The sequence below is a fragment of the Aythya marila genome (assembly GCF_965140915.1).
Source record: "Aythya marila genome assembly, chromosome: Z".
Lineage (NCBI taxonomy): Eukaryota > Metazoa > Chordata > Aves > Anseriformes > Anatidae > Aythya > Aythya marila.
This window is the reverse complement of record NC_139080.1, coordinates 3,336,822-3,364,476: the sequence shown is the minus strand read 5'-3', so window position 1 is coordinate 3,364,476 and position 27,655 is coordinate 3,336,822. Positions and strand designations below refer to the sequence as shown.

The 27,655-nt window shown below is 44.0% G+C and overlaps 1 protein-coding gene across 1 annotated transcript in view; it reads right to left on the bottom strand.

Moving 5' to 3' along the window:
- Positions 1–27,655, bottom strand: part of LOXHD1 (lipoxygenase homology PLAT domains 1) — a gene marked incomplete at its 5' end in the record, with an annotated part of 140,439 nt that overhangs the window by 5,879 nt on the left and 106,905 nt on the right. The window contains 4 exons of the mRNA XM_082782804.1: positions 71–241; positions 10,787–10,972; positions 16,963–17,140; positions 23,397–23,514. Of these exons, the coding sequence (XP_082638930.1) occupies positions 71–241; positions 10,787–10,972; positions 16,963–17,140; positions 23,397–23,514 (653 nt within the window). The remainder of the gene's footprint in view (positions 1–70; positions 242–10,786; positions 10,973–16,962; positions 17,141–23,396; positions 23,515–27,655) is intronic.

Sequence of the window (27,655 nt, the reverse complement as noted above, 5' to 3'; positions counted from 1 at the left end):
CCTCCAGGAGATGTGGCCCTGTGGCCTCTGAGGACCCTCAGCAAACACCACAGGTCACCTGTAAACTTACCAGTCCGCTCCTTCAGTTCCAGGATGTCATTATTGGCACAAGCCAGTTCCCTTATGAGCTGCCCATCGTCTTCACCTTTAGCCAGCCAGCGATCACACTGGAAGCGAAACGTCTTGTCCATGGCAGAGTCCGTCACGTCGATGTATTCCAAGTGCCAACCCGGCGCAATTCCTTTGCAGTAAAACAAGAAAAAAAAAAAAAAAAGTTAGGATATTTTTCACATTGTTTGGGTAAGGAGGTGAGATACCCATTGCCAGGAGTACCTGACTGGCACTGGAAATGACTGGTACTTGTTTCAGATAACGTCACTGGTATACACAAGGTTCCTCTGATACTAAACCAACATGGACCGGCTCAAGACCATCATCTGATCCCCCTTCCACAATCAGGCCATGGTTTTGAGGGACTCACAGGCTTGAGATCAGACATAAAGGTGTTGGAGTGTGGTCCCAGAGAAGCTGGATTTCAAGGGGTCTGGGCAAGGGGCCATCCCTTGTCCTTGCCCAGCACGTTGCAGGAGATGCAGCTCTGCAATGAGGAGCAGCCTCTGCACCACTGTCAGCACATCACACCTGGGGATGTGGGGCAGGAGGAAGCCCTGCTGCAGTTTAGGGATAACAAAACCTTACAAAACCCCCACAAAATCAAGGCCCCACAGAACTGTTTGCCAGAGTGAAAAGAATGAAATCTCCTAAAATTCAAAGGGCTTGGAGCAAAAAATGGAGCAGCTTGTGTTGCAGAAACTGCTGCTGATTCTTCCTTCCACTTTAAAGGAAGTGTGAAGCCTTAAAGCCTAAAGAAAAATATGAGTACTAGATGGCCACAAACTGTAGGGTTTAATGTCTTTTCCTCCGGCCTGTACTACACCCCCATCCCTTCATATCTGCATTTGAAGGTCAGAAGGTAAATTATCACTGGCTCCTTTGACCCTGTCAGCTAACACATGCAAGGAAATCACCCATGCTATCCTGCTCTTGCCAAGCAACCAGAGTGAATTTACTAATGCTGTGGCTGGGCATGAAAGTAACACAAAGTGATGGATGCTCCTCCAGGGACCAACAGATCACCTAACTTTTGCCTCGGGTCCTTTGGAGGAGACATAGCTCCCTCTTAGTTTTCTATTTCCCCCCATTTAAAAAAAATAAAATATTATTATTATTATTTTATTATTATTATTATTATTTTTTTCCACAGAGGGAAGCAACTTGAAAATCAAGAACAGAGCATTTGGGAACATATTCCAGATTTCTTTGTTGAAATAGAAGAAACTCTTGTTGGTTTAGGGGGCATGGGAGGTTCTGACAGTTCTGCTTACAAGTCTAGTTATTGTCAGACAAAGGGAGGTTATGTTCATGATGAGACATCTCTGCTGAATTATTACTTACATCCCATAGGCATAAAAGAGCTCTTGCTCTTCCAAGTGCTTAATGCCATGTGCCAGCTTCCTTAGTTTGCAAATATTAATCTTAATTAGCCTTTTAGCCCTGGAAGATAATGATGGCACCTTTCTGAGCTATGTCAACAAGTCACCCTGCCCTGTGAACTGCCATACAGTGTGTGTTAGCTGTTTCCTACCAGCCTCAGAGGCGTTCCTGATGTGTAATTTGGCTTTCTGAACCTTCTCTAGGCTAAGAAATCACCATACAAAGAGCTCAAACCTCTACTGAAAACACTATTTGCTCTTTAAATTCCAATTTAAAGATTACCAGCCAGCTACAGGGGGTTGCTCAGGGCTGAGTTCAGCCAGGCTTTGTATGTCTCCAAGGACAGAGACTCCACAACCTGTCTGGGCAAGCTGTGTTTGATCACCTGTGTGAAAGGGAAAATAGCAAAAAACAAAACAAAACAAAAAAAGTCTGGCTCCATCTTCTTTACTCATCCCCATCAGGTATTTATACATATCAGTAAGATGCGCCTGGGCTTTGCCGTCTTGAGGCTGAGCCTCTTCTCACACAACAGATGCCCCAGTTCCTTCATTCTTCCAATTCCAGTCATATTCCGGCCCTTCACTGAGCTTGCTCCAGTGTGTCCATGTGTCTATTGCATGGGGAGCACAGTGCCAAGGGAGCTGGGTGCACCTTGCAAACACGCCTGGCCCCATCCAGGCTTCAGCAGCAGAGCAAAGATGTGAAGGGTTTTTGGGGAAGGCCTGGCACATTGTACCCTTGCAGATCCTCATCAGTTTAGTGCCTGCTGGGCAGAGCTTATCAAGTTCCCTGGGGCTCCCACTGTGCTCCAGCCTGCTCTTTGGGGCTGGCTGGAAATTTATTCCGAGCACGTTGGCAGTGTCAGCCGTTAATCTTTTTGGCAGGCTCATTTCCATTTAAGTTGAATGAACATCTCTGCAGCATATTTGGGAGGCTGTTCTGCTTCCATCAAAACTTCAGTTAAAACAGTGCAGGATGAAAGGGAGAAAACATCCCATGGTTCTCCAGCGCGAGACATCAATGCCTGCAGACTAGGACGGAATAAATCGGTGATCTTAGTCCTGTTGCCAGCAGTGAACAGCTTGACAGCGGCGGGATCAGTGCTAAGCAGTGGTATCAGGAGATGGCTGAACGAGACCTGCATACCCTCCTCCCTCGTCTCCAGCCCAGCCCCAGCAGCTGCTCACCAGGAGAGCTGCAACAAACACCTGCACTTTTACCATGGGGAGAGATGGGCCAGGGCTGGCTTTCCAGCTTGTGTTGGAGTTAAGGGCAAAGAAAGCATGCAGTGCAACTTTTCCTGGTGTTCCCTGCAAAAAATGTATTTATCAGCTCTGGGATATCTAAAAAAAATCTCTGGGCTCTGTCAGGGGATTGATGCTGAAAAGCAAAAAACAATAGAACATCCCTTGCAGCACACGGGTACCTTGAGTCAAGGAGCTGGCTGGTCACCCTTAAAAAAGTGATGCTCCTGCTTCAAAGCATCCCCTGCCTGCTTTAAACAAAGAATGCTTCTCTTCCCTCTCATTAGAATTGCTCTTCAGTCTTTTCCTCTTTTCTTTCCTGATGATTAGCAGTTTAAATTAAATTGGGAGACCTGGAAGCTACAGACGTACCCTATGTTGCTTTCCAATCTTGAGAGAATTCACCCTGGATAACTTCTGTACTGCCAGCACCCAGGGCAGCACGTCTCCCTGCCCTGTCCTGTCCATCTGCCCTGGTGTCAGCAGTGGATGTCACATCAAGACCTTCAATGCCACAGCACTAAGCTTCATTTAAAACCTGATGTGAAAATGGAAGGATTTATCTGGGGCTTAAGAAATTCTGTTTTACCAGACAATTATTCTTCTCTCTCTCTTTTTTTTTTTTTTTTTTTTTTTTTTTCCACACTGGGAAAAAATACATTTAATTTATTTTTGTATTGATCTAGAAAATAAATGCCAAGTCCTGTTATGAACAGAGTCTGAGTGTGAGGCTTGGCTGACCTGGCTCTGCGTGCCACAGCAGTGGAAGGAGAACACGGTTTTCTTGTCTGCAGAACCATTTCTCAGGTTGTGAAATCCTGCTTTCAGGAAATTCCTGCTTTCTGCACATCGGTGGCATTTGCAGAGCAATGGGCTAAGAGAAAGGGAAGTACACCCCATAAGGATGTAACCCCAGAGGCAGCAGATCTTCAGCACAAGCTGGATTATGGCATAAGCATCAGTCAGGGGGTGAGGAAGAGGAGACAGCAAAGTGCTGTGGGCATAGCCAAGGACTTGGCCACTGCTGGCACAGCTGGAGGATCTCTTCAGCAATGGCTTATCGGCCTTTTCCTGGGTGCCAGGATGCTGCTGAATGGTGAACTACTGCAAAAGGCCACAGCCTCTACATCGCTCAACTTTCAGTGCTTGCACAAGAGCCAAAGCAGGTCTGTTCGTATCCCTTTGGCACCTCAGCCAACAGTACCAGGAATGCAAAAGCTCAGGCACAAAGCAGTGGCAAAAATGCCTCGGAGGATATCATGGGCTTTTCTGCAGGGACTCCAGGACAAACCAGGGCAACCACATTTGTCTCCGTTAATCTGTTATTTGACAGAGGGAAAGAAATAACAAATGTCTGGGCAGTTCCTGCTTGATTATGCAGGTCTTGGTCTTTAAAATAGTTTGGCCACCACTGTGCCTTTGTGGGTGATTCCCTATCTCTGTAACAAGTGTTCAATGTTTATAACAAAAGGAATTTCCCTCCAGGCCTGTTTCACTGCCATCGAAACCCCCAGCAGTAAACCTGCCCTAATAAAACCCGTGGCTGTGCCACGTAGACTCCTTAATGGTCCACAGTTGGAAGCGACATTTTCAATAGCATGCAAAACATTTCAAATGTAATTAGAGGAGGAGAAGAGCTTTGGGGAAAACAGAATCACTTTGCTTGCTTGACTCTGGCAGTTGTATAATTTAGTGTCATGTAGGGAAATGTATTCTCTTCCCAAGCGCCCCTATCCAAAAGAGCAGCAAGTTGTCCCATTTATCTTCCTTTTCAAAAGAGCCCAAGCTGGCAGCTGAGTGATGCTGGGCAGGGATCCTCTGTGTACTTCTGCGAGGTCTTCACAGGAGCATCTTGCTTCTTTCCCAGGTGATGCTGAAAGCCCGTGCCTTGTGTAGTGAATTCCTTGCTAATTCACATCTGGGGGAATCCAATCTCTGCTGGTAGACCAGGGAGATGAACCACATCCAGGCTGGGGTGCCCAGGTGCCCATACAAATGAAAATCTCTCCCTTCTCTGTGACCATTCTCAATGATTTTCCTCCCTATCCCCTCTCTATTTGAAACATTTCATTTTATTTTTATTTATTTATTTTGTGAAAGCATTTGATGCCCAATTAAAGATAACCATTGTCATTACTGGTGTTTATGTTCTCGTATGAGTAAAAGAAAAATCCTCCTTGCGACACTGACTGCTCAAGGGTCAGTGCAGAGCTGCTGCTGCCTGGCTATTCACCGCCAGCAACCAGCACTGCTCAGCCCCTTAATTCCAATTTTTTCTTTCACTTTTCAGATGTTCTGAAACTCAAAGTAATGACCATTACAAATGCAGTTCATTGGCCTTGTGTCCTCTGATGTCATTTACCCCCTGCCTGGTTAGATGACTGCCCAGCCTTAAATTAAATCCCACCACGTGAGACATCACCCAGAAAGGGATGGGAGTTTTGATAGACATGCCAGATCACTAGAAAAAGGAGCATTAATTGTGAGGTGCTAAAATCATAGCATCTAGCTCTGCATCGGTACATCTCAAAACACCTTAGGAAGGTGAATAATTTTTATCCCTGATTTACATAATTGAAAATTAGGTACAGGGATGTGATTTACACAAGGTCATTCTGCAAGCCAGTGTCAGAATAAAAATAGATAATAGATGCATTTGTGTATTTCTCCTTGAGGATCATGTTAGTTCACACCACAACGTTTCTCATCAGAGCAGACAGGCAATGCAAAACCCCACACAACCTTTGACAAAGCAAAAGCTTAACACTCAGGACAGTTTTAGAAAATAGGTTCCCTGCCCCCCACCCGTGTTTTCTGTGCAACTTGTTCAGTGCGGGATTTGACTCAGGGCAAAAGCATCAGTAAATTACTCTCAGAAAAAAACAACACTAACAACAACAACAACAAAAACCACACATCTTACTGACAAACTACTCCTGTGCAAAAACACTTAACAGCTCAGAATGAAGATATAACAGTTTCTCAGAGAATATTCTTGTGATTGAAGCATATTTCACGTTTTATTGAAGCATACTTGATGCAAAAGCATTTAACAAGGGTGCAGGATAATTTGTCACCAAGAGGAGCAAAGGAGGCTTGTAGCAAAGGGAAAATTTTATGGAATTGATAATTTTACAGCTACTGGTTGGCCCTGTGGCCTCTTTCCATTCTGTAGTGAAGGGTTACAGGAAATTGGGATGAAATGAATGACTGTGCAAGGTCAACATTGAAGTCTTTGCCTTCTCTCCAAATCTGATGTTTTGTTTGCTTACATCTTTTATTTTTGGTTTTTTTTTATTCTATTTTATGTCAACTCTGGACTATGAGATTTCTGCCGTGTCTTATGTTTCTGTTGTAATGACTGTAGCACATCTCTGTGATAAAGCAGTTGAGTGTAAGGATGAAACCTGCAGTTGAAGAGATAGGAGGGCACATGGCACCTACAGGAAGGCTCTGAAGGGCATTTGCTGAGGACTGAGGATGGATTTGGGCAATCTGCAGGACTGAGCAGCCACAGCATGGTTGCTGGCATGCTACGCAGGTCTGTAGTTGGTGGACACCAACATGTCTTGTCTAAGGAGCTGAGTTCAGTCCATGCAGAAAGATGTAGAGTTTGAAGTTGCCTTCCTCTCTACTGAGCCATCAGTAAGACATGTGGGATGGAGCAGCCTCCTCTCAAGCAGCTCGGTGCATCTGTCTCACTTCCTCTTACTTTTTACTTAAAGCAGAAACTGTTAAACAAACCTGCCCCAAGGATCAGCAGAGTTTATGAAAGAACAGGCAAGCTCTGAGAAGAGGGCTTAAAAAGACCTTTTCAAGTCTGATAGCTGAGCCAATCTTTGTAGAGAGCAGAAAAGCAGATCTTTAAGTTTCTTTTAATAATTTATGCTCTACCAGTGCCCAAAGGGCTTGGAATCATGTCAGTAAAATGCAGAAACATATCTCTGGATGTGCAGTGTGCTAGGAGTTCAAGGCCTGGGCAATTTAAGACCTGGTCCTATACATTGCTCCTGAAAAAGGCAGTTCCTTCAGAGAAAGAAAAGGAAAAACAAGGGCATACTGACATTCCCCTATTGCATCCATCTCAAGAAAGGGGAATAGGATGCTTCCTTCTTTGGAAGATCCACCCAAAATGAGTCATTGGGGCAGTTAGGCTATTTAAAACTCAATCAGACAATGTCATTGCAATTGGTGTAATTGAAAGAAGGGCCCCGTTGAGGCAAAGAAGGAGTTGGGCTGCATAACCTGGTTATTTGCTTCTATCTTTGCTTTTATAATAACACAGAGAAGCCTGGTTTATCCATAATTAGACTGTTCCTGGCTCCCCTTGGCTGATGGCAACTGAGATAATCAAGAATCTGAAATTAATGACTTTAGAAAGACTGTTTATCGTCTGGGTTCAGATCTACTCAGGCAGATGAGGGAGCTAAATCCACATTTCCCACATCTCCTTGTTGCGAAGAGAAAATGGCAAAACAACACCAAAAAGTTTTTATAGTTAAATAATTTCATTACTGAGATACTGTGAAACTTTAAGCCGTTCTTCCAGAATGGTGATTTAGTCCTTAAACCGGAGGGGAAAAAAATGAGACCTACATTTAGAAAGCCAGCATTTCCACAGACCTACAGATACTGATCTTGCATAAATGTAGAAGTAAATGAACTGAGATATGAGAAAATACATAGTGCCTATCTGAGATCAGGAGATGGGGAGGCTGGAAATGATTAAATTTGCTCAGGGAGTCTAAATATATTAGATTGAACATCAGTATCTCAAAGTGAACAAGGGCAGGATAAAAAGACGTGGAGCAAAACAAAGCTAAATTTCATTCACATCAGTTCATTGTTACCAGACTTTTGCTGGTGAGCTCTAAACATCTGAAAAATCAGGAACAAGTTCCTTGAAACTGCAGTTGCCAAGTCTCTAAACAGCCTGTTTTCAAACGAGCACCAACTTCCTCCCTACTCAATCTTACTGGAGTGGGAGGAATTAGATGGGGGCTTCGTTCCTGCTTTATATCTCACACAGAGGTGCCACTCTGTGGGTTTGGTGGGGAAAGTGACATTTAAAAACATTAAAGTGGGTCTATAAAAACTGGCACTCTGATATGCTTTTCCTAAGGAGACAAATGTAGTGTTTATGTTTTAAAGACCTCCTGACAGCCTTTGCTATTGCAATTACTGTCTCTTCAACTCTGAACACTCCAGTACAGTCAAATTTCAGTGAAATGATAAACAAAAGGGGGATGTGAACTGCTGGCATATCGACTGCAGTGAAACTTCCCTGATGCTGAACTGGATTTCATGGCAAAAAGCCACCTTAGGCAAGACATTTAGGTGCATATTATCCCCAAATGGGGATCACCTGGTTGACTTATTGATGGGACCATACTATTTTTAAAAGAAAAGGAAGACATTGCTTAGCTGTTCCCTTAAGAAGCCCATGGGCTAGACTAGTAGCACCTAGTGTGAGTCAAAACAAGTTGATGCTGCCATTAAGGCTGATATATATCATAATATAATTGATATATAGATATAGATATATGGTATATCATAATATAATTGATATAAAGAAATTTAAGGGAAGAACATCATTCACATTCCAAGTATGCAGCCTGTGAAGAGTGATGGGATAGTCCAACGTGAGGCTAAGTTTTCCACACAACATTGAGAGAGAACCATTTAGGCAAAAATAGGAAAAAAAATAAGGAAAGAATGAGCAAAATCTGATGCTTGAAATTAATGGTAAATATAAGCATATTTCTGTTTAATACCCAAAGTCCCCCAAGCATCTGATGAAAACCATACACGACCCTTGACCCCTGACCTCCCTACGCTTTTCCAAAAAAATGGAGCCAGGAATTTCTAACCAGTGGCAAAGCCAATCTATATAAATTATATAGAGAGAGCAGGCATGTATGCAAAGGACAGCTCTAGCCTGGGACCCCAGCAGTAATAAATACTCTACACACCCAACTAACTGTCATACTTTGTTGCGTGAAGCTGTAGATAGGATATGCCTTTCACATGACTAATGCAAGAACAATGAAGACAACATATGTTATGACTTAAACTACAGTTGTCCTCCTCACCGAGGGGAAAAACAACTACATTTATGCTGAACAAAACCTGAGCACATTGTTTGTCCAAGGCTTAACCCTACAGTCAGCTAGGTCTGGTAAAATCCTTATTAAATATTATTTATAAATGGAAACCAGAGATATCAGGGAAATAAGGAAAGAGAATATGAGGTTGCAAAGTGTACTTATATTCATAAATATGCACCATTTTTCCAGGTTCTGGACACATGGTATACTATTTTAGGTGGTTTGTGGTGACTCTGACTACATACTCAGCCTACAGCAAAATTATACTAATTGAGACTATTTACTGCTTAGCCCAGGGCTAAGCTCTGTTAACTCCCTTTGCCACCAACCAAGAGTGTGTAAAAAGCAATTACCATAGCTCAGCTGCAAAGTGGTAGCTCCACAGAGTGCAACAATAAAATCACCAGTGGCAAGGAGAAGGTGAACCATGGTCACTCGTCAAGAAGGAAAAGGCAACAGGTGTCCCATGTAAGATAAAGGGGAATTGCTCATCACAGAGCAGCGAGTAGACTCATTGGACTCAGTGCCATGGGTGCTAAATGTCTCCTGCAGAGTCTGGGTTAGCACGTGAATGAGAAAATCCACTGCACATTACTAAATGGACAAAAATGATAACCAGTGCAGGAGACGCCCTGAAGGATGCAGAGTGAGATGTGGAGGATGAGGCAGGATTACACACGCTTGCTCAGTTCCTTCCCCTCCTCAGGCACCCTGTGATGGCTGCTGTTGAAAACAGCTGCTGGGCTCGATGGCTCCTTGGTCTGACCCAGTCCTTGCCTTGCTACGTCCCAGCCTGTTCACGTGCCTGAGCCCTGAGGTTCAGCTCAGATCCGGTGGGTATATTTCATTCTGTTAGCATGATCGACCACTGGGAGCCACGAGGTCTCCTGAGGAAAATGCTCTCATTGTGGAAATTTTAGCTGGTAATATATTTACACAGGAATCTGCAAGTCCATGGTGGTTTTGTGCTGCTCTAAGAATGACATTGAAACCACCCCTGCAGCTGCAGAGATGCCTGTTTGCTGAGCTAAAACTCCAGTGGGAATTTTGATGGTCCTTTCCATTTCAGCATCAAAACAGCAGATTCAAAGAATTAAGTGTTTCTGCAACTAAGATCAGGTAAAACCAGCTCTCAAACCACCTAGTTAACACTGACTTGGTGGGTCCATGGGAGCCATCAACTTCACCTTTGGGCTGCAGCAAGGGCCTTCCATTAGCAACCCATTCATCATTAGTTCGTAATCACCTCCTTGAGACAAAGAATTCAGCTGGGTAGGGATGAGATGAGATGTCATCAGAGCAGTGTGGTTGATGCTTTTGTTACAAGATTCTGCCTGATACCTGAACACCACCACAAGTGACTATGGCAGCAGTACCAGGCACTGCTGCTCTTTGTGAAACCAGTTAGGGTGTCCAGCAGCAGGGAAACGTCAGCATCTCTCTCAGCAGGGCACTGCACACCCACCGTATGATGTACTGATTTTAATAAAGACAGACAGAGATCTTTATTTCTATCTTCCAAAGCTCACCGTGCTATGTCAGGCTGCATTACCCCATGTGTCAGCATCAGGCGGGGAGCATTAAATTGTGAGAAAAGTGCCATGCTGGCCTGTGACAAAAGTATTTCATTAAAGGAGCTGCTGTGTTGGGATAGCAGGCTGGATGCCCGTGCTTTGGAGGAGATATCATTATCTGTGCTGCAGCACTAGCTGTATGCTCTGAGGGAAGCTGGGGACCTGTTTGAGCAGATCCTACACCAGCATGGGAGGAGACAGACTCAGGCATGAAGTGAACAGGTCTAGATGAGCTAGGGCACAGGGTCCAAGGAAAATCCTTCAGGTTACCCAGTCTGCAGAAGAGCTGGGAACAATGCCCCCAGCCAACAAGGTGGCTGCCCCTCTTGGCAGGCTGTCCCAGACCCCATGTCACTGCCCTGACCTTTGTTGTCGTGCCAGATCCGCACTTTGCAGAGGTCTCCCAGGCTCAGCATGTCGGAGAAGTTGAATTCGTCCATCTGGTTCCTCTCGAACTTGTTGGACTTGTTGGACTCCTTCAGGGCAAGGATCCCGCTGTCCCCGTTCTCCCCAAATAGGACCAAGAACACGTTGGCATCTGTGCCTGCTCCTGGAAGACAGAGCAAGGCACATCATCACGAGCTGTCCTGCCTACAAATGTATGGAAAGGGAGGCATCAAAGGCAGCCTGGAGCTGGCTGCAGTGAATCTGGGGTTTCTTTGGGCACAGCCAGAAAATTTCAGTGAATCTGTTCAGGATCCTAAAAGGAGGACATGCCATGGTATCTAACAAGCCAGCCCTTGGATCCTGTCCCCCAAATACAGCTGGAACATCTTGTCTTGTGGTCAAGGTATGGTGAGTGTGATGGTAACAACACTAATTGTAGGCACAGATATGAACTTCTGACGGATTTGAAAGCAAAATGCAGATGATCAGCCAAAACACTGTGGCATTCTGAGGTCCACCCCCCTTTCCCTCTCCCATAAGCCTTCTCTGATATTCCCATTTCTCAAAATATTGTCCAAATTGAACCAATGGAAAAAGTCCCCTTTTCTCACACAACTCTCAGCCCTTCTCATGTACATGTACAGAAAATCCATTAAGATGATCTTTATTAACTAATATTGAATTTCAAATGTCCATATTTTGTAGAAGAAAACAGAAATGTTGCCAATTTTCATAATTTCTGGAGTCTATACCATCACCTGAAATGACCTTGCGAACATTTTAGCTGAAGACGTTACCACAGTTTTACAGGGTACTATTTAAAATTTGACCAAAATTATGAACTACCATTTTATTCCTTTTTATTTTTGATGCCACTATAAGGAAGCAGATTCATAGAAAGAAACTTGACTCCATGCGGGCAGATGTTCATTGGTATGTCAGAACTGAGACCCTTAAATTTTAGCAAATAAAAATAAGATCATCAAACCCAAATCTGGCTTACAAAGAAAGTCAGTGTCTGCTGCCCTTGGTTGGATATCCTAGCTCTGAAAACTCTAAGTGCCTGCCAAACCTTTCTTATATGACTGTATCGTAAATCCACTTTGGGCCACACAGACAGTATTTCCCACAGCTCCATTCAAAACACAACGCAGAGACAAAGTCAGGGGGGCTGAAAACTTTTAGACAAAGTTACCACTTCTTCAGGATAATCATTTGTATACTTAAATTAGGAAGAAATCACCACTTTTCTTATAGGACTAAAAAAATGCTAAAATAAAATTAAAAAGTGGGGGGAGGAGGTCATATGGACAAAAGGTAAAGCATCATTTGATGTCCACACGAAAAATTGTGTATGTTAAATTGGGGTTAATTTTCAGCAGTTCCCTGGAAAGGACTTAAGAAGGAAGATAAAACATCAGGGATTCAGGCAGTTCATCTGGCAGCATCTTTTATGACCCTAAAGCTTGTTGAGATGAGGGACAAAGCAAACTAAAGTCCATTTCCTTCCAAGGAGCAGGCTCCCAATTAATGCCAGGTCTCAAAAAGCACAGAACCAACCGTTTCCTAGCAAAACCTTCCCAGCAGGAAGAAGCTTATGGTGGCCTCATGCTGTGACATTTCCCTCACAAGCAATTAGCAGGAGATGCGAAAGAAAAGAACAGAAACTGCTGAATCAATGTACATTTCACCTATTTTGGTCTCTCTCTCCCTGCTACCCTCCCCCACTCCCCACCCCTCCTCCTTTTTTTTTTTTTTAGTTTTAATTCCAGGAAACATCAGGCACACTTAGGAACTGTAACAAATTTGACAAATGAAGGGATGAAGGCACTGTGGTTGCACAAGCTTTAGCTGGCAATGAGTGCAATAGTGCAGGGGTTGATACTGGGGTCTGTACCACTGAACTTCGTCATCAACACCCTAAATGATGACAGAGTGTATCCTCAGATTTGCAGATGACATTGGATCTGGGGCACTGAGTTACACACTGAATGGCAGAACTCCAACCCAAAATGGACCCTGAGAAACATGAGGGCCAGGCAAGTGGAAATCTCATGAAGTTTGGAGTGGAGAAAAGCAAAGTTCTGCATCTGGGGTGGAATAACCTCTGCACATGGGTGCGCTGGGGAGCTGAAGAGGACTCAGAGGTCCTCTACAACTCAAACCAGTTCTCAGTGTTCAATACAAATATGTAGCCCATAAATTGGGCTACATCAGGAGGAGTGACCAGCAGCTGAAGGAAAGATCTTACTCCTTTTGCTCAGTGCTGAGGAGCCTCCACTTGCACCGTTGTGTTAGTTTGTGTTCGCAGGTCAAGGGGGACATAGGGACAGCAGGGAGGGCCCAGCAAACGGTTGCCAAAATGAATGGGTGCTGGGACACATGGCCATGAGGAGAGGCCAGGAGAGATAAGCTGGCACAGGTGAACAAGGGCCCTGTAACTATGCAGAGGGAGCAATAAAACGATGAAAGGTCCAGGAGCTGTGGAGACGTCAGATAAACCCTAAGGAGCCACAGCCACAAATTGCAGCTAGGGACGTCCAGACTGGGCATTAGGAGAAAAAGCTTTCTTAGGAAAATGGTGCAGGTCTGGAACTGGTGCCTCGGGTGGCAGCAGCACCATCCCTGGAGGTGTCCAAGATCAGATGGACAGAACCTTGGTCCATCCAGCCTAGTGCTGGCAATAGTTCTTTGAGGTGGAAACTGGATTAAATAACCTCCAGATGCCCCTTCCAACAAAAGTGTCTATGATTTTATGATTCTTACTGAGCAGCTGTGTAGTTTTTAACCAAACTGGATTTGAGTCATAGCCTTCTGAGGCCAAAGAATGTCCTTCTTTTGACTTAATGGGGACTTGGATACAGCACTAGGAACTGACACCAACTGTCTTAAATTATGTAATTTGTAGGCTGTAGCTGAGCTGACAACATACTAATTAATCTTATAACAGCAGAGATAAAAACCTCCTGCTTCGTTAATGTTTGGAAAATGAGAAAGCAGTATTTATTCTTCCTCAGTCTTTATTGCATTACCATGTGTATGATGCCTGCCTATAGAGCACAGAAAGGCTGCATAAGTCAAAATTAAATGGTGAGGACATTGCTGTGCCATTTCACATGCTCTGGCTGTAACTGTGGGTCATGCCTTGAAGAAAATGAGATTGTGTTGTACTTCTCTTACAAGATCAAAAGTAAATCCAGATCTTGGTTTAAACCAAGGATTCCCCACCTGGCTTAGGATGTGCCTGCTGTAACAAGCTCTTCTCCCCTTATCTGTGTGTATTCTGAGAGCTGCCATTTGAGGTACAGCTGGTGGCCTTTGAACTTTGAGACAGGAGTTGTTCTTTTTGCAGGATGAGCTTTTCACTGATACAGCCTCTGTATGTTGTGTGATCATCCAAGGTAAACCACTTCTGGAAAGCCAAAGTTTTTTGTTTGTTTGTTTTTTAAGACAAAGTGAAACAGGACTGCTATTGTGTGCATGGTGTATGGTGGAGAGGAAATGACTGCGGCTTTCAAGTTTGTTGCAGGACAGTTTTGGTGGTATCAATTTTCCCCAACTTTATCCATCTAGTTCAGCTTAGTTGTCTTGACTTTGTCTAAATCTAATGAAGGAGGGAGAAGGTTACTCCAGAGGATGCTCCAGCCCACTGGTTAAGAATCCTCTCCTGTATGAATTGGCCAGAAAGAATTTAGCCTTGTCCTGGTTTCAGTTAGGACAGAGTTAATTTTCCTCCTAGTAGCTGGTAGGGTGCTATGTTTTGGCTTAGGATGAGAAAAGTGCTGATAACACGCTGATGTTTTAATTGTTGCAGAGCAGTGCTTACACCAAGCCAAGGATGTTTCAGCTTCTCACTCTGCCCTGCCAGCAGGCAGGCTGGGGGTGCAGCAGGAGCTGGGAGGGGACAGACCCAGGACAGCTGACCCAAACTGCCCAAAGGGGTATTCCATCCCATCTGGGGTCATGCTGAACGATATATAGGGGTGGCTAGCCGGGGTGGGGGGGTGGCTGCTCGGGGTTAGGCTGGGCATCGGTCAGCGGGTGGTGAGCAATTGCATTGTGCATCACTTGTTTGTACACATTAGTAGTAGTAGTACTATACCATCATTATTGTTATTATTATTATTGTTATTATTACTGTTATTATTATTTTCCTGTCTTAATAAACTATCTTAACTCACAGGCTTCACTTTCCCATTTCTCTCCCCCATCCCAGAGAGGGAGGGGGGAGGGTGAGTGAACGGCTGTGTGGTGTTTAGCTTCTGGCTGGGTTAAACCACAACAGAAGGAGTTAAGATCAGAAGTAAAATTTTTGGAGTGACAAATTTAACTCTGTGTTCTCTCTCTCTCTCTCTCTCTTTTTTCTTTTCTTTTCTTTTCTTTTCTTTTCTTTTCTTTTCTTTTCTTTTCTTTTCTTTTCTTTTCTTTTCTTTTCTTTTCTTTTCTTTTCTTTTCTTTTCTTTTCTTTTTTCTTTTCTTTCTTTTCTTTTCTTTTCTTTTCTTTTCTTTTCTTTTCTTTTCTTTTCTTTTCTTTTCTTTTCTTTTCTTTTCTTTTCTTTTCTTTTCTTTTCTTTTCTTTTCTTTTCTTTTCTTTTCTTTTCTTTTCTTTTCTTTTCTTTTCTTTTTCTTTTCTTTTTCTTTTCATTGTCTCTTATGGACTGGGAAGTTGAAAGGAATTGCAGAGAAAAACTTTATATCTAGAAATAAACACTGTTGATTCTATTCTCAGTGGAGTATTGCTGTCCCTAGACAATATCAGCATGTCAGGAAATGATATAACATATTTAAACTGACTGTCAAGGATAAAAGGTCTTCTCTCCTCAATTGGTCAAACCAGGAGTAATAGTGGAATACATAATGATCAAAGAGGGGAGATGGTTCATGACTTGTACCCTCTTTAGATAAGCTGGATAAAGTTCAGCGCTATGTCAGTGAGCTGTATGATCTAATCATAAACAGACTCTCTGAAATCTCTCTGTAATCTGCTCCTTCCTACTGGTTGTCGCTGCTCATAATGAAATAAAATGCTTCATGATTAATACCCGTCATCCCTCATTCAATGGGAAGGGCAGATCTGTCTCCTGTTGCTGTCATCTTCCATTCTCCTCTCGTTTCCATTTCTATTGCCTTTGTGTGCTAGGGCTGAATTTCACAAAAAGGTCACAGAAAGATCTACCGTTATACTAGATGGATTGCCAGATACATAAGCAAGTCTTCCTCTCTTTTGTTTTTAGTATTTCACTACATGTTTTTCAGACAAGCAGCAGGCAGAGCAGATAGATAGGTAGATGAAAAATTGCGAGGTGGCACTAAGACACTTTGCCAGGAGAATTTTGGTATTCTCAGCTAAAACCTCACAAGCTACATAAAATACCACTGGTAAAATTAAAAGAGAGAGAGGGAGAAGATAAAGAGAAGGGTGGAGATCAGGAGGTGATATGTGAACTGGTGTGGCAGAATACCCTTAGAGGGTCAATGTTTCAGACAAGTTCTCAGCAAGATAATGTGCAACATGCCCCAGGCTGGCATGAGGCAATTGTGTACATGGCTGTAGCTTTCACTCATCAGCCTGACAGAAGTTCTCATGCAAAGAGGCAGTGATCCCAGGAAAAGACACAGAAATCCCATTTCTTGGCTCTTGAAGCTTTTCAGTTTTTACTTCTTCTATATGCATTTAGGGATGCTTTTTCATGGCTAGGGATAAACGGTTTCAAAACACTTACAAAGGGAGGGTGAATTACTGCTGTCCTCTTCGGACAAAGCTGATGGTGCCAGCCAAAAATCCAGAGCCCAGAAACTTTGCCATTAGCCTGTTCATCCACCCTGTGTGGTCATTGGACCTGACCAAAAAGGAAAAGTGGGCTCCTGACTATTGCAGCATGGTCTGGCAATTCCTATGATTAAGGTTTCTTCAGAGGAAGCAGTCCTAGTCAAATCTAGACTTTGTGTCTAAACATTTCACTGCTCAGATGAGAACAAATCCCGTAGAGTAACATTGCTAAGATGAACATACAGCCAAAGTGACTCTTCCAGCATAGTAGGGTTAGATCATGCTTTTCTTAACATAGCTTCTAATTAATCAGGAGATTTTTTTCATTGTTAAAAATTGAGCTTCATACTAGAAAAGTCATAAAATATCCACCATGGACATACCTCCAATATCACTGGTTTTAACCTGAATAGTGTATGTTGTGTCCTCCATCATCTGCTCGTCATTTATCATGGCTGGCATCTCGCACACAAGGCTTCCCGTGGCATTTTTCACCTTTGACAGCCATTCACCATAAGTAAATGTGGCCACTTCTTGATTAGTCAGGTTCCTCATGACTATCTGAGAAGAGCCAAAATAAAGGAAAAAACACTACAGTTACAGTTTGAAGGAGAGCAAAGATTAAATTTATAAAGTGCACAGTGTGGTGTATAACATGGATAGAGCTTGGTCGTAGTTTGAAAGCCTGTACTGAGTTCTTCCAGGATAAACTCAACTCTCTCTCATGGACAACATTTTCTGTGGTGACTTGTCCCAAGAAACAGTCTTCATAGATGATTCTGTAATATTGGACCTTTCCATGTATGGCCTAAAGCATAGGAAGAAATTTGGTCTTCTGACATAAATTATGAGCAGAGCTCATCTCTATGAGAGTCAGACCTTTCCTGGATGTCTGTACGTTACTAACTCCAAAGAAGAAAGAACAGAGAGTTTTTAAAAACCTCATTAAGCTCTCCCTGAAATTCATAGTACCTTTCTTTCACCTGTCTCTTCTGTGCAAACACACAACGATCACTGTAGAGATATGCAAACCAACTCCAAACAAGTTAAGAAAATGCATAAGGAAAAATTAGGCCAGGAGAACTTAATGCTTTCACACACTTTTCCCTCTGGGAAAAGGTGACAGAACAAACAACATGCAACAGATATTAGTCATACTGCCTCATGTGTCCCTGGCAGGAGCTCAGATGCTGTGGTGATAAGAACAGAATAAGGACTTATTTAGAACATGGAAGACAGCTACTCCAGCACATAGCAACTAAAATACCCGTCTTTCCACGTCTTGGTCAAACTGGGCTTCTGCAGAGCATCAGTCGACTGGAAAAAAGGCATTGCCCTTGCCTACAGCAAAAATCTGGCAGTAACTTGTTGATAAATGGGGGGTGCTGGAGCAAAGGGAAGAGACAGGGATGGAAAGTATTATGTTACCATCTGACAGAAACAGAGACCATACCTAAGTGAAGCAGTGCATCAAGAAACAATATCTTGCAATGCACATCTCTGCAAAGGCCATGGAAAGACCTATCAGTGAAGTGTGACATGATATTAGGAAGAGAAAAATCATGGAATTGGGGAGAGTTAAGTTAAAAGGGCGTCTAGACCCACCTGCTACTCCAAGCAGGGCTAACTGCAAAGCCATGTCCAACTGAGTTTTGAAAATCTTCAAGATCAGAGGTTCCCCAGCCCTCTGGACCCCATCCCAAGGCTCCACAAGTCTCATCGTGAAGACTTTTCTCCTTATATCCGACTATGATTTTCCTTGCTTCAATTTGCGTCCCTTGCCTCATGCCCTTTCACTGCCCTCCTCTGAGAAGGGACTCTGTGCCTTCCTTTCAAGCAGCAGAAGTCTGCAATTGTGTTCTCCCTTAGCCTTTTCTCCTCAAGGCTTAAAAGCCCGATCTACCTTAGCCTCTCCTAGCATGTCATAGGTGTCCACCCTTGACTATCTTTGTGACCTGCTACATTCTCATATCTCAGCCTAAGAAACTTAAAAATCCTGAGAGAAAATATGCTTAAATTCTGTCCTCAAACTGCATCTGCTGACTGCAAGTAAGCTTTGCTAGAGCCTTCAGCAATTCCAAAGAAGAATATTGTTCCAGGTTATAAAAAACATTTTTAAAGAGAGCAGAAGCTGCTCTGAAGCTGAACAAGTGCTATGTGTGTATTGAACAATTCTGTGGGTAGGACACTCATCTGGGGTTTTCTCTCTGCCTAATGCTAACCAGGGACCCATCACACAGCACCTTCACCCCTACAGGACATTTTGCTTTGTTGAAGCTCCCCCGCTTTTCTAAATGGATGCTTTGACACTATTTGTGGTCAGAGAACTGTTCTCTGAGCCAAGAGAAGTTGACCCAAAACCCTGCTTTGACCCAGGTGTCTACCTGGTCACCTCAGGTCTCCTCCAGCCTGGCCGGGGCACCTCTGCTGGGGTACAGAGCAGAAGGAAGTCTCCTCTCTCACGGGTGCATGAACCACAACTACATCCTCTTGGGAGTCCGACCTGGAAACTTCACTTTGGCTGAAATTTGCAAATTTGAACCATGAATAACCTTACATCAAATTAAAATGTCTTTTTTTTTTTTTTTTTTTTTTTCATCCAGGTGTATAAACTCTTCACTGGAAAAAATTCAGCCAGCTCTACCTTTGCCCTGTTCAAAACCGATAGCGATCCTGTCAGTAGCAAAACTTCCTGGGCACAGCTTGCAGGGAAATGCCAGGGAAGCAGCAGGGGGTAGGAGCAGATCAGAGCTGCCAGCTGGAGCACCCTTGCAGCCCAGGAGGTCAGACCTCTCTCAAACAACCCGCCCAGTGCTCCAGATGCTGTCTAGGGGAAACCGTCTGGCTACTAAAATGCCCTAAATTCTAAAAGGGGCATGCAGGGAACAGGAGGCCTATGGCAGCTGGCTGCTAAATCCCAGTGTGGCTATGTTGCTACCTGACCTAGCATGGGTGCCCAACCCGCACATCACTCCTGTGTTGCTGTCCAAGCTTGGGACAAGTAAATGGCCATTCAAGGCACCTCTCCGACCCTCAGATGTCTCCCTGCTGACTACAAGAGGTCTAAATAATTTGGCAGAAAAGACAAAAGCTGAATGTAGCTTTTCATTGACTAAAAGGGCACAAAAATGAATCCAGTCCTAGAAGGAGATGTGCTGCACACATGCAGGCTGATGCAGAATTGTGATTTGGATGATGAGGGTCATGCTTCCATATAAACTATTATTTTAGGATACCTAAAACTCACTGTGGACATCCTGCATGCTTTTAAGCTTAAGCGTTATTGCTAGTTATGCATGGATTTTAACCGGGCTGTAGAACACCTATAAAACATGAAAAGAAAGTGGGAGAGGTGTGTATGAATAAAATGCTGATAATTTGCTTTGTAGCTGAGCAAATATTGCAGCTGCCAGGAACTTTAAGCCAGTGACTTGAAATTAATAGTGTGTTGTATGCTGTAACGGGAAGGTTTGACATGTCCATTCATTTGATTTACCTCTTGCCAGGCTTCTCCAAGCTGCAATAAAAAATAAGCTCCCCAGGGGTTCACACCCTGCTAACACCAAAATAAGTAGGTCCTGGATTTCATCTTTAAAGACTCAACCACACTTTTTTATGGTCCTGCTGCATGTCATTAGTCTTCACTTAAAGACAGGGTCCTCTGACTGTAAAACAGAAAGACTTTGTGGCAAAGAACAACAATCAGCTTCAGCTATAATGAATTGTCTCAAATTCTCTTAATCTTCATATAAAGGAAGAAGAACAGAATAAAGACAAAGTCCCACATTCAGGATTATCGGTGACGTTTGAATGCAATGCAATTAGTGCTTCATTAAGACAGCTTCTTATCTGCCTGGCTTTGACAGCACAAAGTAACATTAAAATGCCAAGGGAACCAACTCTGCAGAATTCAAGTCTGACAGTTCCTGTTACTTCATTTGGAAAGCTCTCATCCCTTCTTATTCCTAGCTTTTCAACTCCCTGTCTAAGGCACTGGGCAGCAGGTGAAATCTTCATGTGGCCTGAGGAACTGGCTAGCCCAGGAGGAGCTTTCCAAAGCATTCATTTCAATGTCCCTGAATTAGAATCACCTATTCTCTGATTTTTTTTCAGAAACACCAAGCAGTGTAGTCGTAGCTTGATGTGGCAGAATATAAGATTCAGCAATAGGTCAGAGGGAAATATCCAAACTCCATGTCTCTCCCAGCAGTGGTGAAGTCAGGAACTTGTTCTGCTTTGGAGAGCTTTCAGCATGTTTCTGTGCATGCTCCAGCTCATCAAGGTGCAGCGTTTGGGCGGAGGGGTTTTCTGTTTGCAAAGTGTGGCACCACATCTATAAAATGTCATACAATGTACATAGATATAAGTAGCTGTAGCAATAATAGCAATAATCTAAAGCATTCACTCTGGCCAGGCACATCACTAATTTTGTCCCCTCTCATAGATTAAGTACCAGCATTTAAATCTTATTGACACTTTTGGTGCAGTTGGAGTCTTTGGCTCCAAGTTCATTGCATTACTGAGATTCTGAATGAAATTTCAATGTATTTTATATAGACAGAAAAAAAAAAAAAGAATATATGACGACTTCTCTGCTTGTAAATTGAATCTTTTGGCTGTGTACAGAATCATTGATAATTCATGCATTTTAATTGGTATTTATGCACTTCTATTTCTGGTAAACCAAAAGCAGTATAAATTATAGCCAGCAAATAGTGTACAAAAAGACCAAAGAGAATTAAAAAGATCATTTATTGTTATTTTAATAGAACAAGAAAACTGAGAATATCCTGTAGATAAATGGAGCAACAAATGGTTAATTACGGGGTTGATAGCTTAATCTAGCTTCTCATTTCACTGTGCTAGTTAGCACTAACTGTGAACCATCTGTCTGAGAGTTTAGCACTACCCCCACAAGTATTTCATTATGCAGTTTTAATATGCACTTTTGACAGAAATGGAAATGGGCTTAGATCAGTTTTCATGTCACACCAAGCTACATAAGTTTTCAAGGCTGGAATACAAATCAGGGAACACAAATCCTTCCTCCCCTCCTCCAGAGCGCTCCTGTCCCGACTCGCTGCCTGCGAATGCCAATGCTGTGTTTACCTTTGCAGGGAAGGTGGGAATGAAAACTAATAAATAAAGTTCTCTACTTATCACTGGAGCAAGGAGATGATGTGTTTCTCTAAGAAAAACAAACTAGAGGTACGGTTTTCAAAAGTTTCTAAAATCTTTTTCCTCCAAGAGTTGCATGAGAGGTCCACCAGTTGCTTCTGTACAGCTGTCAGAGGGCTATAAACACATCAGCTGTCTCCAAATGAGAGTACGCTTTGCCTACACCTTTGGGAAAGCCTCACTTTGTGTGGGTTCCAGCAGGTTGAGGTGTTGGAAGAGCTGGACAGAGCTGGCGAGAGGAACGTGGGATATGCTACCTGCCCCTAGAGGTGCTGGCCCTTGCCTTTGAGCTATTGCTAATACATGACTGTAAGATCTGGAATGTCCCCTGGGTGAATTAGCTTTATATGATTTCACTTTATATGAATACAATTTATAAAACTCAGGGGGAGGTACAAGGGAGCAGGCAAAGGGAACTTGACCAAGACGACAGAATCAAATCAGAGAACAGATTGAGTTACTCCACAGCCGCAGGGAGATAAAATGTGTGTCTGTGACATCTATTTGGAAGACATATGCTGAAGGCCTACTGCTTTGGAAAGATGCACAAGAGTCACTATGAAAAAAGTTAGAAGTGGTAATGTTCAAAAAGCAAAGCTTTGTAGACCATGGTAGGTGAATTCATCACTGCACTAGAAACTAGAGGCCACCAAGGACCAATATTTAGAAACTTATTATTTTTGGGAAAATTAAAGACAGCTTCAGAGTAGCCAAAAGGATAAAGGAGCCAATTAAAAAAAAAAAAAAAAAAGGTAAAACCAAAAAAGTGTGCTATTCTTTCTGGCCATGGGTTAAGTCATTGGGTTTTTACCTATTCTTATCAAAAAGTTAAGCTACAGCAGTCCAGCAGGATACCTGCTCCATAAATAGCACACTAAATAAACATGGCAGAGATGCCTTCCTTCCTTAATGACTTCTGATTGTGTGGAATTGGCACGTTACTCTGTCTCTATCTTAGAAATACAATGATAGGCCCATAACAAGGAAACTACATTTTACTACCCAAACATAAGTGCTGTTTACATGGAGTTGGTGGTTGGGTAGAGAAGATAAAGGCAAGCACAGAGCTTTTTTGCAAGATAGGGCACTAGGGAAAAATACAATCAGCAGAAGCAGTCGGAGACATTTTGCATGCTGTATTCAAAACTCAGAAAGAAAATGACAATTTGCTTTTACGAACTGGAAAAGAAAGAAATCAGCCTGCATGTTAGATGAACGGAAAGGGAGAGATAAATTTGCCTGAAAGGATGGATTATCTGGACATTTACTACCCATCCCAGACTGCCTGGCAGAGGGGTAACCACTCTCCCATGGGGTCAGAGCAGGGCACGGGACTGCAGAGCTGGGGATAAAACACCAGGACCAGAAAAGAGTGCAGGTGCCTGGTGGCAAGCCAAGGCTCTTTTGCAGGGAGGCAGAGTCTACCAGCAAAGCCTGCTGAACAGCTGTACAGCACTGCTTTGCCCTTGCTCCCCCTTTTTTGGACTGAACTCCTGCAGGAACAAAACATGAGCAAATTAATAGAAAAAGGCAAGAAATGAATAAAAGCAAGTCTTTTGCTGTCTTTCTCCTGTTTCTCAAGTCCAGAGAGACTTCAACACAAGAGGTACACGAGGAGATGAGGTGTGAGGCACATTACCCTTTCCAGGAACCAGTGTGGGCGCGTCCCCCTCCCATCCGTCCGGATCCTCATCTTCCTCAGGGGTGCGATGTCAGCGATCTCCATAATGAAGCTGTCCTCTTGGCCTCGCTCAAATCTGGAGGGAGTGAAAGACCGAGGAGCATTCATGCTGCCTCACTACACCACGGTCCCCTGCTCACGCTGCAGCTTACACCTTGCCAGCAGCCTCACATTAAAAGTTTATGAGTGCACTTTATGGGACTCGAGCTCTTCTGCCCTGCAATCTCCAGCTACTGTGTTTTTGGCAAGACACCTCAGCCCAGATTTGACAGGGATTCCTCCTCCCCTGGAAAATCAAGCCCATACGAGGTACCTGGAGCCTTTCCAGGCAGCCTGCAACGTGCCTTACCATTCTGATTGTAACCAGAGCAGCAGGCAGGGACTCACAGCCAGGTTCCTGCACATCGCCTTTCTCTTGGCATCTGCCCACGTCCCTGCCCTTAGCCCATCCCTACAAGAAGGTGAAGCAGTTGTTCTTAATCTTCTTTCACTAAGATACATCACATAACTCTGCATTTGCCGTGGTGATAGACAGTTACTGCAGCTTAACTATATACAGCAACCTTGCGACTCAGAGCCCAAAGCCTACATTTAGTAAGTTCGGGCAAATGGTGTTAGAGAGGGGCCCAAACCATCCCACATCCTCTTCCTGAATTTGGGGAATTAGGATTTGCAAACAAGCTTTGTCTTTGGTGAGAACCAAGATGGGTTTGTGCAATGTTGCTTCAAACATCTTACCCTGTGCATGGCTGCTGCGTACAGACACAAGGAGGTGTGGGAACTGCTTGTCCACAACAATCAGCAGAAAGAAGGGAAAGGGAAAAAACATCTAACATATGCTTCTTGAAGAAGATATTACACTGGCCAGGACTGCAGGTACCTTACCTCTCTCTTAATGTTAATGATGACAAGAAGAAACCCTTGTAGCCCTTGCTCCTCTGCCTGTGCTGCCTGAGGCTCAACATTACTCTGTTCAGAGCAAATGTGCCTGACAGTTTGCCCACAGGTACTCTGGCAGACCTGCTGCAGCCTCAGAGATGGGAATCCAGCCCTAGCAGGGCAGAAGGGCAGCCAAGTGCATGGGTCTGCCAAGTACCAGCGTGGCACTCTGCTGCTGAGGTTCCTCCTTTGCACAAACTTCTCCAGGTCAGTGATTTACAAGGTGGGACCTGGGTCTTCTGAGAGGCTTGGAGAGAGCTCTGCAATCTGTGGGCACTGCCATTCTACAGATAATCCATAATGATGCTGTCTCATTCCTGGCAATGTACTCAGCTTCCTACAGCTGTGCAGTGCCAGGGATGTGAAGAAAAAAATGTTTCTTTACCATCCCCTGCTCAGATTACACCCTGCAGCATGAATGTGATTATCCTCACACCATTATCTGAGCCGGCATGGCTGCAGATGTTAGCAACAAGGATTGGCTTGAGCTTCTCAGTTTTCATCCAGGCATTGCTTTCTCTCCTCTTCCGGAGGCTTTTGGATGGGGCCTTTTGGTCCCAGTCCATTCCTAGTTATTAAGGGTTATGTCTGCTCTTTGAAAAACTCCCCTCTCCATTTTTTGTCTCTTTGTGGTACTGGATACCAAGACAGCCTTTCACCATGAGAAAGAGAATGTGCTTTTGTGTCCAGGTTGGATTAATTCCCATTTCCATGTCAGAAAAAGGTGTGACCCTTCCAACTTGAATTACCCCATGATCCTGTGATCAGTTTTCATTACCATCACTGTTTCCTACAAAGCTTCATTGAGACCTCTCACTCCACTCCTTTCCACGCTGAACAACTCTAAGCTAAACAATCTGTCAGCAAAACAAACCATCATTTATCTTCAGTGAATGCCCTGTTTACAGCTTGTGAGGCTGATGCTCACCTGTTACATCCAAGAAGTCATTATACGAGACGGTAACAATTGCTAAAGCGACAAACTGTGTGACCCAGGAGCACATTTCTATCCTAAATATATATGAACATGACCAGGAAAAAAATTGAGAAGGGACAAAGTGACGATATGAGCTGTCTGGCACCTTGCCTTTTCCAGAACAGTGAGGCATTTATCTGAGGGATTTCATTTAGCTTTCCTGCCATGTCTATGCTTATAAATATTTCTATTGCCCAGAGGCCTTGGCAATAGCAGTAATGTAGCTAAAATTGCCTTAAATCTGTGACAGGTTAGACAGACAGTTCTTCACAATGCCCTAAGCTGCTGTGAGTGAGTTGGACCCTGGACAGCCCTGGTGAAGAGGCAGAGCCTTCTCGGCAGCTCTTGCCCAGCCCTCACACAAAGGCTGGTGAGATTTCCATGTGGAACAGGAGCCAGGGAAGCCTCTGTAGTTACCAGCTGGAGGAAGACACGTGGGAGTGGTGTGGAAATCAGTAATACATGTATTTGGGCACACACATGTCCTCTGCAGAGGATAGTGAAGAGATGATGAAGCTCCATACTCTTGGTGTCCGAGGTGTGGTAAAGAGACCCTTTAGCTAGTGGAGATGTGCCAGTTCATCCCCAAAGATATTAATACATCACTAACTGTTTTTTACATGTCCTTCTTCTTTATATGACCCCAACGGATTTCCATCATCTTTTGCAGATCTTCTGGCAGAAGACAGCCCAGGCAACTAACACCCCACAGACTGTGTGCAATCCTTTACTGTGTCTTCATATTCTTATAGTAGAGTTTATCCATCCCACACAGATAAACAAGTGGGAATTTTTTGATAGGCCACACAGTTACGCATATTGCTCACCTGGCCACAGAGAGCAAAGCTGAGATCCCTCTTTTGAGGTCTTGAAGCTGCCTCAGTCCCTTTGGATATTTTTGGTGATGCACAGTGATATGACCCCTGCTTTGCTTTTAAATATGGGCACTCACAATCAATTTTCCCACTGACCAGAACTGAATGCTGGCCTTAAAACACTGGCAAACAGCCCAGTGTGGGGTTGCCTGGGGTCCTGAAGCAGGGATGCCCCCAGTACTGGGACATGCTGGTGGCCCAGGTGCATTGCCCACACGTGGGATGTGGGGAGCGGAGCCCAGAGCTCTGGCTGCCTGCGTGACTCAGCCTCCCTTCTCACGGAGATTTTCATCAGCAGCACCCTTGCTACATTTCCCTCAGAGCAAACAAGACCACACGAAGGATTCGAGCCTAGCTGAACGTGCTTGCCCAGACACCCACTCTGCTGTGACAGCAGCGAGTGAAACATCCCCTCAGCAAACAGCTCGACGCAGGGAGCCTTGTCTTCAGCTACCCAGCCCACACATGGTGCCCAAAGCTGCAGCGGAGGAGCTGCATTGCCTGGAGCTGCGAGGAGAGCCCAGCATCACCTCCGCAAGCTGAGCTGGAATCACGTGGCACAGTGCTCAATCTCTCCTGACACTCTGCAGGTGCTTTGCTGAGAACATCAAAATCAGAGGTCGTCAGCTAATTAAATTAAAGCGTGACGAAAGCCTGCCTCTGAAAGATGCCTAGTGCCATGCTCATTCTTCAGCACGCCAGAGCTTTCTGTACTGAGGGAGGTGTTAGGAACAGGAAAGCTTCAGGAAATGAATTGGTAGCATGTGGGTTTTTTTGGCTTGCAGAAGTGCTGGCGTCAAACTAGGGTTACAGCATTTGTTAGCTCTTTCTGCTGCAGAAAACAGGAGATTTCACCTTTTTAGCAAAATCAGAGCATGCCGTGCAGCACTCCATGTGGTTCACACCCTGTTTGCCTCTCTCTGCACAGTACAACCACATCTGTCCAGAGAGATTTTGTCGCGTGTCCCTTTTGTGCCAGCTGCAGGCAAGCCAGCCCCAGTTCCCAAACTGGGCATCTGATGTAGCATGGCACAGAGCCCAAACTAAGAAGCCCCACTTCTCAGCAGGGCCTGGAGCTTACTATCTCAGCTCTGGCTCCCCTCACGCAGCTTCAGGTCCCAGGCTGGCTCACATCTGCCCAGTGCACCAGACGGGAGGAGCAGGCAGAGCAGAGTCAGCACCTTCCCAAGGCACGTGTGTGAGGGTTGGTTTGTCTACCTTTCATTATACAGTTACATTCCCATCACAGCCACTAAATTATGTTGAAATTAAATCACTTGTTTTCCACAGAAGATGCATTTTGCAGAAATTGTACCTGTGGTTTCCATGCAATGTCCAGAGCTCCTCTTGGAGTTGAAGGGGGTCTCACCATTCATTCAAAAAACGTTCATGTTTTTGTTAGCAATGTTTATCTCTTAAAGCTACTG